The sequence below is a fragment of the Lethenteron reissneri genome, chromosome 14 (genome assembly GCF_015708825.2).
Source record: "Lethenteron reissneri isolate LAM-NWPU_2019-01 chromosome 14, ASM1570882v1, whole genome shotgun sequence".
Taxonomy (NCBI): domain Eukaryota; kingdom Metazoa; phylum Chordata; class Hyperoartia; order Petromyzontiformes; family Petromyzontidae; genus Lethenteron; species Lethenteron reissneri.
In genome coordinates, this window is record NC_083792.1 from 904,830 (window position 1) to 919,831 (window position 15,002).

Here is a 15,002-nt window from a genome sequence, read left to right on the forward strand (position 1 = left end):
ATCTTCAAAACTAATTTCTGTTTACTTTAAAATGACACAGTATTATTAAGCAATATCACAAGTATTTTAAAATCAGTTCCAAACTGATTTTTATTATTATTTTTTTTTTCAACTCTAAATTTTCTTGGAGCCATATGTCGTCACCGGAAGAGCCATATATGGCTCGTGAGCCATAGGTTCCCGACCGCTGCTATACATTGTTTACTTCTGGTGAGATTGGCATGTGGACGTATTGGCGGTACACCGGTGCAGCATAAGAGCACAGCGGTCCTCATAACTGACGATGTTGTTGTTGCCCCTTTGAGTGAGCTGCATACTCCCTCCATCAGTAGTTGCCTTAGATTCAGCAGCCGCTTTCCCATTTGAACATATGGTGACACCACGAGTCCTAATATTTTGATGCCACTGTCCACCAAGAAATGATGCCGGAAATTAATCGAGGAACCGTCCGACCGAGTCTAGGGTACGAGGAGTCAAATCTGCCGTTGGAACACGAAGCAGCCAATCATCATCAGGCTGGGTGCTGCTATACGGCAACAGACTGTGAAGCTTCGTTTTCAGCCTCGCACATAACGTTCGTCTTCCGACTGCTTCGACATCACGAGAACTGATTTTGACTCGCATCACTACCACCACCGCGCAAGATTTTCTGACCGGGGTTTCCGTATCGCGGGAAAATTAATAATTATTGTTACAAATGTGCTTATTTTATGCCGCGCACCACCGGTGTACCGCTAAGACGTTATTTTTCTGCTTGGATATTCTAGGCATTGATAATAGAAACGATTTTAAACGGATTAAAGTACAACCTGGCCAGCAAGTGGCTCTCAATCGGACGGATGCAAATTAAAATCTTGGGGGCCGTCCATAAATGACGTCACGCATCTAGGGGGGGTAGGGGGGTCGGACATTTGTGACGATGTGTGAAGAGGGGGGGAGGGGGGGTTATAGAAATGTGACGTCACGTCAAAATGCGCAACTTTAAATAAATATGAATTAAAATAATTGTTATAACAACACTAATTTTGCTAATTTTCATTATTAACTATTTGATTATTTAAATTTACTAAGATCACTTTTATTTATTCCATGAAGGAGCATTTTGCTTCTCCATGGGAGAATGGAGGAGCATACATTTTGTCAATTTTTTTAATGATTGTTATTAAACATTTTTATTCTAATGATTCTACCAGGGCTTTTCATTCTGTGAAATGAATATGTGATTGTTATAATTGTACTCTACATTTTGCTTCGTTCTACTACAAAGTTTCAATTAGTTAGAATTACTTTTAATATTTTATCATTATGAGAAAATTTCAATATAATTTTCTGAACATCTGCAGTTTTAGTTAGACGAATATTTTCAAGTGAATTTAATGCTAAATTTCAGCTTTCCAACGCCTCCTTTTTAATAAATGTTTTCTCCTACAACATCAGAGTGCAGCGCCACATTAAATACGCACTACAATGACAATAGTTTAAAGTGATTTGCAGCACGTTTTATTTTAAAAATGGAAATGTTTTTGGGGGCGGGGCAGAGCTTTGTGACGTCATATTTGAGGGGGGTCTGACTTTTTGTGACGCTGTGTGACAAGGGGGGGAGAGGGGGTCAAAAATCGGCCAAAATCGCGTGACGTCATTTATGGACGGCCCCTTGGTTGGAATTGGCTCAGCCCATCATCAATAAAATAATTACCATTTGTGGGGAGGATGCCATAGGAATGCGGAACTTCCACCAATGGCTCAGGGTTGTAAACAGGAGCACCACCTTAATGCTACTTTGAGCAGGACATCACTTTTACTCTTTAAAAGTACTTCCAAGGAATTGAAAGTTATCAAATGGTCAGTGTTGATTGTGTGCTCTGCAAGAGCTGAGAGGCTAGATACCTGTTGTCTGCCAGTCAGTCTCTATGACCTTGTTGCCCAAGAACGTACCAGTCTCCCCAATGTACTGGTTGCGATCGGTCATACATCTCCACTACCCATCAGTCACACGTGTATGTAAACACCAGCCATCCACACCGTCTTGGACGAGACTCAACCGTGTGGCTACGAGCATCTTGGTACGATGATTTGGCACCACCTAAATTTCGTATGCCACCTCGCCTATAAGTGGCTGTGGGGATTGCCCAGCAGATAGCCGTCTCTCCACATCGCTGAGGACCGTCCCTTACAACGGCCAGATGGTTGAAATGAGAGGGCCTAGTGAACTGGACGAAGTGGCGAAGATGGAGTCGTTGATCAGTTTTGGATATCAACTTTTGATAGCGAACGCAAGAAGAAGACTGATCTTGGGCAGGTCTGCTCGTGTTTCTGAGTTGGCGAGTGTGAATGTGTGCAGGTGGGCGTGGGTGTGTGGGGAGTAGTAGTGTATCGGTAAGCACACTGCGCTATGAACCCGGCGACCTGAGTTCGACTCCCGCTCTCGGTCAACAACAATGACAATAATTTGAACCGATCCTGGGCCTCCCCTAGGTCGACTCAGCCTCAAACGAGTACCTGGTGCGGTACATAAAAATATCGCCACTTGGGAGACAATGGCCGTCGGGCGTTGTGTTGGCCACCCAACCTCTCGTGCGCCGTGCCGGCCTTTGTAGGTGCTCGCTAACAGCACTTGGCCCAATAGTCTGTTGATGTTATACGGGGAATCTTTGTGGGTGTGGGTGTAGGTCTACGAACTGAGGGCTAGCCGGACTCACCAGCACAGTTGCGACCACCCACTGCCACCGAGTAACCTGCAGGACACTGGCACTCGAACGAACCGACCGTGTTGATGCAACGATGCTGGCAGGGTGACCGCAAACATTCGTCCACATCTGTATGGAAAAGAACAGAGGGAAGTGGAGATGAATGGTGTAAAGATTAATTAGATTTGGGTAATGACAGAGGAGTCAACCGACAGTGTGAATGGACTAGTAACCACAGGAGGTAATTACAGGGAAGTCAGCCTGCAGTACGAATGGACTGGTGGCTGTGGGAATCATCAAGAATAGAAGAATGGCCAGGTGATGGAAGAGGATGGTAGAGTCTGCTGGTAGAGCGAGCGTCTAGAACCAGGGAGAAAGTTCGGGAATGGGGGCGTGGCCTTGGACCGTATAAAAGGGAGATGGGCGGGAAACTCGGGGCTGTTGCAGTGGGGTCTCCGCCTGTTCGAGTGTGAGCACGTGGCTCCTTAATAAAAGAAACCATCTCAAGACAAGTGCGTCTACGTCGTCATTACACATGGGTTTAATTCATGACGAAGACTGTGAGGAAGAGTAGAGTGCACAAACAGAGAGATGAGATACAGTAATCCATCTCTCCCACCGATTCCAGCATTAGGCGTCTTCTCTGTGACGTATGAGTCACAAGGCATACCCTCCGAACACACGCGTACGTGTTCGCTAGAAACCAGTCATGCAATTAAACACATTAAGTTTAAAACGTACAGCAAGACAAACAAAAACATAGCAAGAGTATTTTGAGGAAGGGAAAAGTCCGCAGTGAAAACAAAAGCATTTAGGCTAAGGGTTGTTGTCCCCAGACACCGACGGCTACAGCAACTTGCACGGGGGGGGGGGGGGGTGATGTGGATATTACAGATGAGGAACAACACTCTCAAACTCCTAGACCAAGGGGTGGGCAATTTGCGGCTCCAGAGCCGTGTGCCGCTCTGTCTTCGGACTGCTTCGTGACCGTTATTTATTAAGGGACCCCCACCGTCTCGTATTCATCACCACGTTGTGCGAGCTCTTAAAATATTGAAGGCTGGGTTTTTTTTTACCGAATTCGAAAAAAAAGTTTGTCTCTTCTTGTTAGTTTGGTTGGCGACCATTGAGGGTGGATCAGGGTAACCATTATCGAGTCATTTTCGAACTTTTAGGATATGGACCATGACACCAGCATGCCATCGCCTATTCCATTTGAACGACGTTGGGAGATCTTTGAAGTTCACTGTGGAGCACTGGACTAACTAACGCGGCCCGGCGTACTTCGAACCGCGAACCCCCGCGACAAGCGTGGCGAGCGCGCCGGGCCAGGCCATGCTGTGCTTGGTGCCGGCGTGCGTGGTCTGTGCATGATTTTAAGATCCGCCATGGGAGCCACGTGCTGCGGAACACAACGCAAGAGGCTCACGCGTGTGCCCTGCTGTCATTAGCCGAGAGTCGCCCGCCACGAGAGCTCGTTTTGCGCAGTGAGCAATGGTGGAGGGGGCTGCCGATGCGCCACTCACCCTGGCACGCGCCCCGGGCGCCCATGCGGAAGCCGGGAAGGCACTGGCAGCGGTAGCTCCCGGGAGTGTTGGCACACACGAGCGGGGGAGCGCAGCGGTGCGTGTCCACCTCGCACTCGTCCACGTCTGTGGGCGGAAGAGCGGGGCGGGAGAGCGGGAGGGAGAGCGGATGCGAGAGAAGTGTTATCGTTCATAGTAATGATGATAGTGATGATTTAAGCTGGGTTTTTGGGTAATTTATTAAGAAGCAAAATTCCATCAGATTATATTTGGTTCTGCCATTCGTTTGTCGAGATTCTAGCACTCAGGATAAAAATGTTGATTTGACACGTCACGCGTCGAGCGTTACCGCCTTTTAGCCGGGTGGGTGGGAAAGTGCTGCTCTCTCCTGTGTGGATCGTCGGTGACAAAGAGCTTTATAGCTCATCGGATACATACTGTATTCTGATTTTGGATCAAAGGTCCCTTTGCTGCTATATCGGAAGTGGTTCGCTAATTCATTGCCAACGGTTCACTCGGTTACGGTTGACCAACTGCAGATGTCAACACACGATGAGAAAACAAATTGCACTTGAGGGAATCTTTCCCACTGAGTCAATCAGCTGACACTGTACGCTACCCATCTCCCCTTGCCCTTCTAAGATGATCCGTGACTCTATAAACCTCAATTTTTCCTGAAGGTCAGTTAGCTAAAACGGTGAGATTCTCCATTCCTCTCAGTGACAGTATTAACAACCCGATGTGTTTAATTGACCGGTTATTGTGTGTATGTGTGCGAGTCAGGGTGTGTGTACATGTGTGTACATGCGGAGTGGTGGCGTAGTGGTTAGAGCACTGCGCTACGAACCTCGTGACCTGCGTTCGATTTCTGCTCACGACCGATATTTAGTGATGATTATCTGAAAGGGTCCTCGGCTTCCCCTAGGTTGACTCAGCCTAAGATGAGTATGTACTTGGGGCGGCCGGGAGTGGTATTGACCACCCCACCCCCTCGTGTGCTGATCCAATTTTCATTGGCGCGAGCTAACTTGCCCAAACAGCCTGTTCGAGCCTATACAGGGGATCTTTGTATGTCAGTATATACAGAATGTGTTTGTCATTGTGCTGATGTAATTCTGTGATCCTCTGTATGTCTCTGTGGATTTAAAGGGTAATTTGTTTCCCAGCTGTGAAATCCACGCTTGTCAGATGGAAAGTCTGCATACGGAACCGCATTGGGCCAATTCTGGGCCAATGCAGCTCTCTTTATAGGAATCGGGTGGTAGGGGCTCAATGCATATGCTGTAAATCTGGTAAATGCTAATATTTTTGTTGAACATATTGCTTCCTGCCAAGGGTGTAAAATATGTACTTTGATTAATTTCGACAATATTGAAATAACATCAGCCACTGTAACCACACACACTACGTGCTCGCGCATTTCGGAGGCATAGCAGTGGGAGTTTCGCCAGCATGGACGTGCCTACACCCCGACCCGCCTGCACCCCGAGTCGCCTGCACCCCAAGCAGCTTGCACCCCGACCCACCTGCACCCCGACCCGCCTGCACCCCGACCCGCCTGCAGCCCGACCCGTCTGCACACCGAACTGTACATGTGTGCGCTATTGCTTGTGTCCGTGCATGTCTGCTTTCATACAGAGCTACCATATACACCTACACGCCCTAATGTATGAGGAATCTATGGTACGATACGAATTGGGACTTTGAACGGCACGTTCACGCACCTGTACCCCAAGAACATGTACCACAGGGGAGCAGCATTCGAGATGGAACGAAAATTAGGTCACAATCAGATTGAACTTAAAATCACTGAAGAGCCGCAATCATCGCTGTAGCTCAGCGCGTCGACTTGTCACCATCTCTGTTAGTATGGCATCTCTACTACGCATATATGTATTATGTTGAAATTCTTTCGCACCGGACGTAGCCAAGGTGCAGGGGAATAACGACAAACTAAACACACAAAGAGGTTCTAAAGAAATTCAAAGTGCACAGTTTCAGTGGCTTTCGAATATGGACTGCGGAGCTGCCCATCAAATGGCCGTCCCTCCACGATGTCGCTGATGGCGGCTCGACGGTGCAGTGAGAATGCCAATTTGAATCGGATGACTGAGCATCCACCTGTTGAATTCTCTTATAATTTCACATTCCGACGCCCGCAGCATGCAGAGAGGGAGGCGGGGGGGAGTGAGTCCTAGCTGGAGTGCGACGACCCAACGGAGGAGCCTGCGAGCCCCTCGACTCGCCCCGCCCCATTCATCTCTTCACGCATCGACCATTGCCGTCTGTTGTCCACCCATGGTGATACCCCAACGGACTAATGCTTCCTTGCTTCCTGGACCTTCGCCCACACCTCTGTGCACTGCCAACGATCCAGGTTCGCTTCCCGGCCACGTGCGTCTGTGACAAGTGGCCCGGGATTCACGCAATGTCGGCGCAGTCAACGTTCGAGCGTCCGATGGGATGCGCTAACCGGAGGGGACAAGGCGGACGAGCGTGGCTGCGCTCACGCCACCCACATCGCGTGGGTGCCCTGCTGGCTTTGATAATTATCTGTGAAGGATAAAAGGGATCTCTCTCCACGCTGTGTTTTGAGTGGCAGGGTGCGTTGCTTTGCGTGCACGCGCGCGCTGCTGTGGCCCCCGAGCGACAGAGGAATGTGGACGGATTTTCCACGCTGCGTCTCCAAACTCCGCAGCGCGGTAAGGGGGGTCGAGCGTGCATTAGGACATTTCGTGGCGCGGCACGCCACGCGATCGATGTTTATTTATACTGCCGCAGTTTTTGTCCGCCTCTATTTATTTTGTGTAAATTTAACCGCCCTGCTAAAAGCGAGGGACGGGGACGGGGGGGGCTTGTGTGTGAGATGGGCGCCCACTTCACAAGGCCCGGTTTGTTCCCGAGGTCCAATACCAACTAGCGCCGCACGCCCCTGTCAACAGCCCGCAACTGCGGGGCGCCACTGCCGCCCCCAACCACCACCGCTCTGGGCACCGGCCCCTGTTGCTTGGTGGGACGGCGATGAAGACAAAGTTGCACGAAGCGCCAGCGCTCCCTGCCAACTCCCCAGCGCTCCCTGTACCAGCTCACTCAGCATCCTGCACTGAGCGTTAACAGAACCGCCGCATATAGGCTGCCCAAACAGAATGAATGCAGTGATGTTCAGCAGATTCTGTGGAGGCGCCTCGTACCGTACACCAATATGAACTGCAGACAGCTGAGTCATATGTATGTATGCTGAACTTCTTTCGCACCGCACAAAGCCAACTGTGCTAATCGGAGGTGCGGGGGGAAGGACAACAAACTATGGATGTCTGTGTGAGTCTATGGGTCTCTATGTGAGTCTGTAGGTTTATGTGTGAGTATTAACTGCTTTCGCACTACACGTAGCCAACCGTGCTAATCGAAGGTGCGTAAAAATGTGACCGAACCCATCATGTCAGTCAACAAGATGCAAATGTGTTGGCTAGAGGACTTTGGCTGGAGGCGTAGAGGGGTGGGCGATCTTAGGCACTGAGGCCCGACATTGGACTCTTGAGAATCTGAGCTTTCCTAAGACAAAGTGAACAGCGGTATTGAGAAACGGGATGTTTTAGGATCGCAAATACCTGCAGGAAGAGTGGCAGCGGACTTCGTATGAGGCAGTACATCTGTAGAGTTATAGCGCGCCACGCATTCTCTTCCACTGTTGCTATGCGAGCGAGCAGAGTACAGTGGGGTGTGTCTGAGGACACGGTTGTTGTTGTGGCATTAGGTGAGAGGGTCGTTAAGTGTTGAGACAGGTGTTCGGGGTAGCCGGGGGGACACAGGTCAGCGATTGGCTAAGAGGGTAATTGGTTATTAGCTTGCGTCGCTCTGGCGTCAATAACAAGGTCACGTGAGACTGGGGGGGCAGGGGGCGAGTAATAAGCGGGGGGTTGAGATAATTAATGGGGATTAATTGGTGTGGGGATATAAGCCACAGCGTGACGGAGAGAGGGTCGGCTTGTCTTGGTCGGCGTCTTGGATGGAGCTGCAGCGACGGTGCCTGGGGGAATCGCTGAGCAGGCGGTGACGATAGTAGAGCAGAGATAGAGTGGGTTAGCGGCGACAGATGGAGTAGAGTATAGAGAGACAGTAATAGCGAGAACGCAGTGTGCGAACAGGGGTAGCCATGCATCTGAAGGATGCAGTGTAGAATAGCAGGGGAGTCGACAGATCTAGAGAGAGAGAGAGAGGGAGACACGGAGGAGACGCGGCGCGGCGAGAGAGAGAGACGCGGAGCGACGTGGAGTGGAGTGAGGGCATGGAGAGACGCAGAGCGGTGGCGCTGCAGAGAGAGACGCGGAGCGGAGTGAGGCCGCGCCGAGACGCAGAGCGGTGGCGCGGCGGAGGTGGACTGTTGAGCGGAAAATAAAGAGAACAGAAAGACAGCCGAGTACGAGTCCTACACATCTGTAATGCGGTGGGGGGGGGGGGGGCAGTGAGAAGGAGGTGCATTGCTTTAGCAGGGCAGGTTGTCGATGGGCTATGGACATCACTTTGTGTGAGGGCCATGCTCTGAGTCGCGGCTCTAACTTGAGCCGCTCGGTTGCTTTCAAAGATGCACCAGCGGCTCAGCCGTGGGTTGGCTCAGGCTCCGCTCGTGGACATCACGAGCGAGGGATGGCACCGCGCTCAGAGCCGGCTCAAATCAAGCGGAACTTTGAGCCGGCTCACTTGAGCCAGAGCCAAGCCCGAGCCGAACTGTGACTGAGAATACGCACTTCGACATAAAGAAATGGGCATTTGAGGGCAGCCGCAGCAGCACTGTCCGTATTACTGTATGAATCCGAGAGCTGGACGCAAACCAAGCTGCTCCACAATAAGTTGTTGGCATTTGAGCACATATGTCTGAGAGATGGACACTGGCAATTCTGTGCCAAGACAATATTCAATAAAGACGTCCGATATAAAATATGACTCCGTTGTGTTTAAGAAATGACAATCCAAAAATATGGCTGAGCTCAGTGAGACGTGTGAACAGACAGGGACCGATTGGTGCCACGGAAATTGGAGAGGTCTCCACGAGTCCAGCGACCAGAAGGCCTTAGACCAGATGGTGGGAGACTCTCAGTGCAAAGCTCGGGAGTTTTGGGGTCTGCTGTGCAGCAGCTGTGTGATCTGGCAGAGGGGAGAAAGCCTGAGCAGTGAAAGTGCATGACGGGTACCATTTGATGACTTCTGCTTTCATATCCTTATTTTTTTTTACGTCAGATTTCGTTTTTTTTTATTTGTTGTTGAACGTCGTGGTGCTTTGCCTGTAATACAACACTTTGGAAGCAGAGGTGGAGGATCGAGCATCTGCATGCAACATTTTTACTTTTAAGAAAATAAAGGGCTTTAAATTATCATGCCTACAGTGCAAAATGCACCACCCGTTGCCTAAAGACGGTTATATGGCACAAGACGAAAAAAATCACACAAGTCCATTGATAACTTTCACAGCGAGCCGTGTAGTACTGTCACGAGTCAGGAAATTGCCATCTGAAGATGAACAGACATAACTAAATTCCACTGAAAGCCTTTTATCAACACGAGGTGGAAAATACCATACGTACCCTGTAGAAAAAATGTGCGCATTACGTTAAAATCAAATAAATTTACTTTGAAAATGTCACGTAATATGCAGAATTAAGTTCCAAAATATCATTCAACCAGGTACTGATTCTGGTTTTTTTAGTAGTTGGTGGTGACTGGCTGGGATGACTACTCGCTACGCCTGATCACGTGTAGACCACGCCATTCATTGAGACCAGGGTGGCCCCAGGGCCACCCTGGTCCAGCAATTTTGAGTGAGAAAACGTTAGGACAACTTACCTATGCAGAATCCTTCGGACAACTTGTAGCCAAGTTGACAGCGAGAAGTGGGCGGGGGAAGTGGAGTTTCTGCTGGAATGTTCACGTCTGGAGGCTGCGGTCGATGCCCTTGGTCAGAGAAGTCGTTGTCCTGCTCAAAGTCTTGCCCAGTAACATCGGGCCTACTGCCTCCTTGCCTAGCGTCACCTGATCTTGGTCTCCCTGGCCTTGGTTCTGCGATTATAGTCCCTCCAGGTCTAGGTCCATCCCGTCTAGGTTCACTTGGCCTCGGCACAGCGGTTCTCGGTACGCCTGGCCTCAGTTCTCCTTGCCGAGGTCCACCAGGCCTGGATCCACCAGGACTGGGCTCACCGTGTCTAGACCCGCCCGGCCTAGGTCCACCCGGTCGTCGTCCATCCAACCCCGATGTGGCTGGGCCTCGAGTGCCAATTTCAGTGTCCTGCCCAGTGCCCAGCTCAGGCCCACCCTGGCCTGGAAGCCCAGATTGAGGCCCGCTCAGGTCCGTGCCGCCGAGCTGCATGCCGCCGGGCTGCACACCACCCGTGATGACGAGCGCCGATCGCGGCAGGCACATGTAGCCCCCGAAGTGGTTGACGCACATCATGTCGCCGCGGCATGCATCTGGAATGCCGGTGCACTCGTCCACATCTGTAAGGAGCGAGCACACAGCGTGACGCAGGAGTGAACCGGCGCGCGTGGCTCCCTCGGGGATGGCTTTTGGGGCTGGCTCACGTGTGATTTCTGCCTCGTTGGAAAACAAATCAATGGGGCCATGTTGGGGGGAGGTTGAAATGGGGCGAGCTGAGTTGCAAAAAAAAAGCCGTGGGTTAACTCGTGAAAATATACACATGCACCCACATGGCCATCGCTAGAGATACGGCGTATACATTGGTCGACGAACAAACACGAATGACTGCTTGGCATCTAAGGCACTGAAAAAATATTGATGTAAATAGTCGGGGCACGAATAACAAAAAAACTCGACACATTCGCCAATAACCCTGCAGGGGCATGGGACACGTTGGCAATTTGCGGCAACGTTTCCCTTGCACCGTCGTTCAGACGGCGCAAGGGAAATGTGACGGAAGCAGGCCGTTGGAAAGCCCTCCCAACACATTTCTTGCATTTGGCGGAATGTTTAAGTCTGGTCTGAAGCCTCGCACATTTCCGCTTCCAGTCTGGTGACTCCGATTCCTCGCAAGGCCGTGCCGTCGTATGATTATAAATTGTAAAATTTTTGCCATTGGTTTTACTATTGGAGTTGTTTTATTTACTGATTGGAAACTTAACCCAGGATTTTATATAGTCGGTTGTATAAATGTAGCACGTGTTTTATGTTGAGTTCATTACTGTTGATATAGAATTAAGATAGAATTATTGAAGTTTACTGAACAATGTTTTGCTACTTATTTTCAGTGATAAGTCAGCTTTGTTAAGCTTATTGAGTTGCGATGGCATTTAGACGTTGAAATGACATTGCATTGTGGGACACAGTTTGATATATATTACTTCTGTTCATTTATAGAAATTGCGAATGAGTTTCTTGTATTAGGCCACGACCTACCTTTACAGAATTGTGAAGGCGGATTCTACACAACCCGCACAAGCAGATACGCGAATGTGTGCACTCACATCCGCCGTTCGCCACTAAGGGGCGGTGACGTCACAAACAAGCACACACGTGAAGAGAGTACACAAAAGCACACGGACACACACATGCACGCACAAAACAGATGGAGACAAAACGCATGCACATGGAAACACAACAAAGATCCCTCGTGTAGCCTGGGTAGGCTGTTGGGGCAGTGCAATTAGCAAGCACCTTTGAAGGCCAACATGGCGCACAAGGTGGCGATGTAGCCAGTGCCATTCCCCAGTCCCCTTTATTTCCCCAGTGCTGACATTTAACGTACAACAAACCAGGTACAGTACTAATTTAAGGCTGAGTCGACATAGGGGAGTCCCAGGAACGGTTCAGGTATTTGTTACCGATGTTGGCCATGGCCGAAAATCGAACTCGGGGCACCGGGTTCTGTAACGCATGCAGTGCGATATCCACTGCACCACAAAACACACGCGCACATTGAAACCCGCAAATAAGACATCTGAGCCAAGTTCAGACTCGGTACATATTCAGTGCCTATGGATTGATGCTGTTCTCTATGCACAGCGTTCAGCAACCTCGACAGTCTGCAAGATCGCAGTCTCGTGTTGAGTTTCATGGACAGGCTGATAACGAAACCAAGATGACTGATATAAAATCAAGTCACTTCTTTCTCACCGCATCATGTAGTTACCAGGCCCGTGTCACTTCAACAACGATGACAGTGCCATCTAATTCACCGACATCCGAGTACGTGTGTGCGCAAAACCTCTACACTGGCACTGTTATAACATTCACACAGCCCCGTGAAGTGTGATGTATGGCACCGGCTGGCGGAGAGGGGGGTACCTCTGCATTCACTCGTCGCGTCCTCCCACTCGTAGCCCTCGGAGCAGTCCTGTGCACGCGATGCACACGCGTAGAGTTAGCGGTGTCCCACACGCGCACGCACAAAGCAAGAGCACCGCGTGCTGTACCCGTGCACACGCACGAGTGCTGCTCACAAGGCGAACGCTTCGCTCGGTAGATTGTGCGAATGGTATTTCCATTGACCTCACTGCAACGGACACACCAAAATGCAGTGTGGCGGGAACATTTTATAATTGTATTTTAGTTTAATGTAAACGAGTCTATTTACTTAGGAATACTGTTCGATAGTTATTGAAGGGGGTAGCCCGTTATTCATTGAGCTAAGCGTTTTACTATGCCAAGGCCAGTTGAAAAACTGTTCATCAGGAAACATTGGCTGAAATGTAACTCAGGCCCCGTTGTGTAAAAGTGCAGTCTCCACCTCTTCTCCATTCTCTGACCATTCCATTCACGCGCTACACAGACGAGAAGAAGGGCCATTGCCTGAAACATCGCCTGCTTTATATTTGTTTTGGTTTCCCCTTCGAGGCCACGGTGTGACTGATGAGCGTGTCGAGCTTTCTGCCCTGTTAGACGCGAAGAGTCGGTGCTCATCCATGCTGGAGGCCCAGAGCCAGTGGAGGAAATTCCAAATTCCTCGGGTGGGGAGTCACTTTTCTCCGTAGAAACCCCCCCCCCCCCCCCCCCCACAGGCGCAAACTGGCCGCTTGGACCCCCGACTGGGATTTAAACTTTGCAACGTTCCAGTTGACGAGTTTAAAAAATCGCATTCTGCCACATCGATGATCGCTCGCCGAGCCTTCATCCCCAGCACGGCATCGTGAATAGGTGGGGGGGGGGGGGTGAACCACGGTCTATTACAAAACGTGACACGTAACATCTCCCCGTGTGAATATCGTTTACAAGAATACAAGCCGTGGTATTCACGAGGCAACAACTGCACACCTCGCGACATTTACAACGATTCGTCACTGAGAATCATCATCAGCTATGTTCAATCCACTTCTGGATGAAGGCCTCCCCAAGCCGCCACCACTTCTCGCCATCTAACGATACAACAACGATCCACCTGCAGGTGAACTGATTCAATCGCTCCGTCTCCACGCTCAACGCCCTCTCCGGCGCGTTCCGTTCCTTCGCTGCCACTCCATCACTATTCTTGACCGTGATCCATCATCCCGCCTGAGCCATGGATGATGTCATGAACCTGCGTGTGCTCTCTAAATCCCCGTGTTCCACATCGCCGCTTGATGTAAGCCCACGGGTGCGATGCATCTACCCACGCTTCTCTGGGCCCCTTCCCTGTTTGCGATCTCTATTTTGTTGTGACTACGTTTGTAATCCACACGTCGTGGCGGCGAGTTTCAGGAGTCGGGCAACAGCTGATGACGATCGATCAAAGGGTGGCGATGATAAATGACAATTAATAATCATGGCATCGTGTTCGCCTCTTCCGCCGTGTACCCAACTGAAACCGTGGGAATCCAGCAACGCCATGTGAATGCAAAGGTTACAATTACTGTAAACGGAAATTCTGCTGTGCGAGTTGATGTGCCAGGTCATCAACTCGCACTGCACGACCAGCGGACCCCTACCTGTGGTGATGCCACGCGCCCCCCTACCTGCGGTGCCACGCAGGCCTCCTACCTGCGGTGGTGCCTCGTGGCTTGGCTGAGAGACAGTGGAGCCCAGCAGCGCGCAGAGCGCGGCGAGCGCGGCGAGAGGGTGGAGCGCGGTGCCCATCTCGACTCGGGAGCTCGGGGAGTTGCGAGGCGCGGGACTCCGACCGGGACTCTGCTGCACCTCCTCCTCGCGGGACGACTGTGAACTGCGCCCTGCTCCCTGCTCCGCTCAGCAGACAGCAAGCAGCGCGTGGCGCGCCGGGAGGGCGACACGACCCTCCCCTCGCTACCTCCCATCGCACTGCACCATCCACTCACTCACTCCCCTCAATCCCGCACCCTTCTCTCGGCCACTCCTCTCACTCGACACCCTCTCTTTAGCCCTTTTCCCCTCCCTCCCCACAATCCTCCTCCACTCCCTCTCCTCACTCATCTCACTCCACTCCCTCCCCTCACTCCTCTCACTTCGCACTCTCTCCTCACTCCACTCCCTCCCTCACTCCACTCCCTCTCCTCATTCATCTCACTCTCCTCACTCCACTCCTTCCCCTCACTCCTCTCACTCTCCTCACTCCACTCCCTCTCCTCACTCCACACCCTGCCCTTACCCCTTCCCTCACTCCACAACCTCCCCTCAGCTGTCACCTCACTGATCAACGCTAGCTCGTAAGCTGTCGCACAGTATCGTACTGCAGCGGGCACTCTCCTCAATCAACACGCGGAGACAGATAAGGAACGGCTCCATTGCTTTTATTCCACACTCACCGCTCATCATCATCGTATCGGCAGGCAACGTGGAGCCGTGTGCTCATGTCGTTACGGACTGCATCGTGACGCCCTCGTCCGCAGTAGCATT

At 51.0% G+C, this 15,002-nt stretch overlaps 1 protein-coding gene across 1 annotated transcript in view; it reads right to left on the minus strand.

Moving 5' to 3' along the window:
* The window catches only part of LOC133342214 (EGF-containing fibulin-like extracellular matrix protein 2), a 37,986-nt gene extending 23,591 nt beyond the window's left edge, over positions 1 to 14,395 (minus strand). Inside the window, exons 1-5 of the mRNA XM_061551214.1 lie at positions 14,172 to 14,395; positions 12,504 to 12,552; positions 10,052 to 10,699; positions 4,214 to 4,339; positions 2,700 to 2,816 (exon numbers count right to left, since the gene is read on the minus strand). Of these exons, the coding sequence (XP_061407198.1) occupies positions 2,700 to 2,816; positions 4,214 to 4,339; positions 10,052 to 10,699; positions 12,504 to 12,552; positions 14,172 to 14,267 (1,036 nt within the window). The 5' untranslated portion in view covers positions 14,268 to 14,395. The remainder of the gene's footprint in view (positions 1 to 2,699; positions 2,817 to 4,213; positions 4,340 to 10,051; positions 10,700 to 12,503; positions 12,553 to 14,171) is intronic.
* Between the last annotated feature and the right edge of the window lie 607 nt (positions 14,396 to 15,002).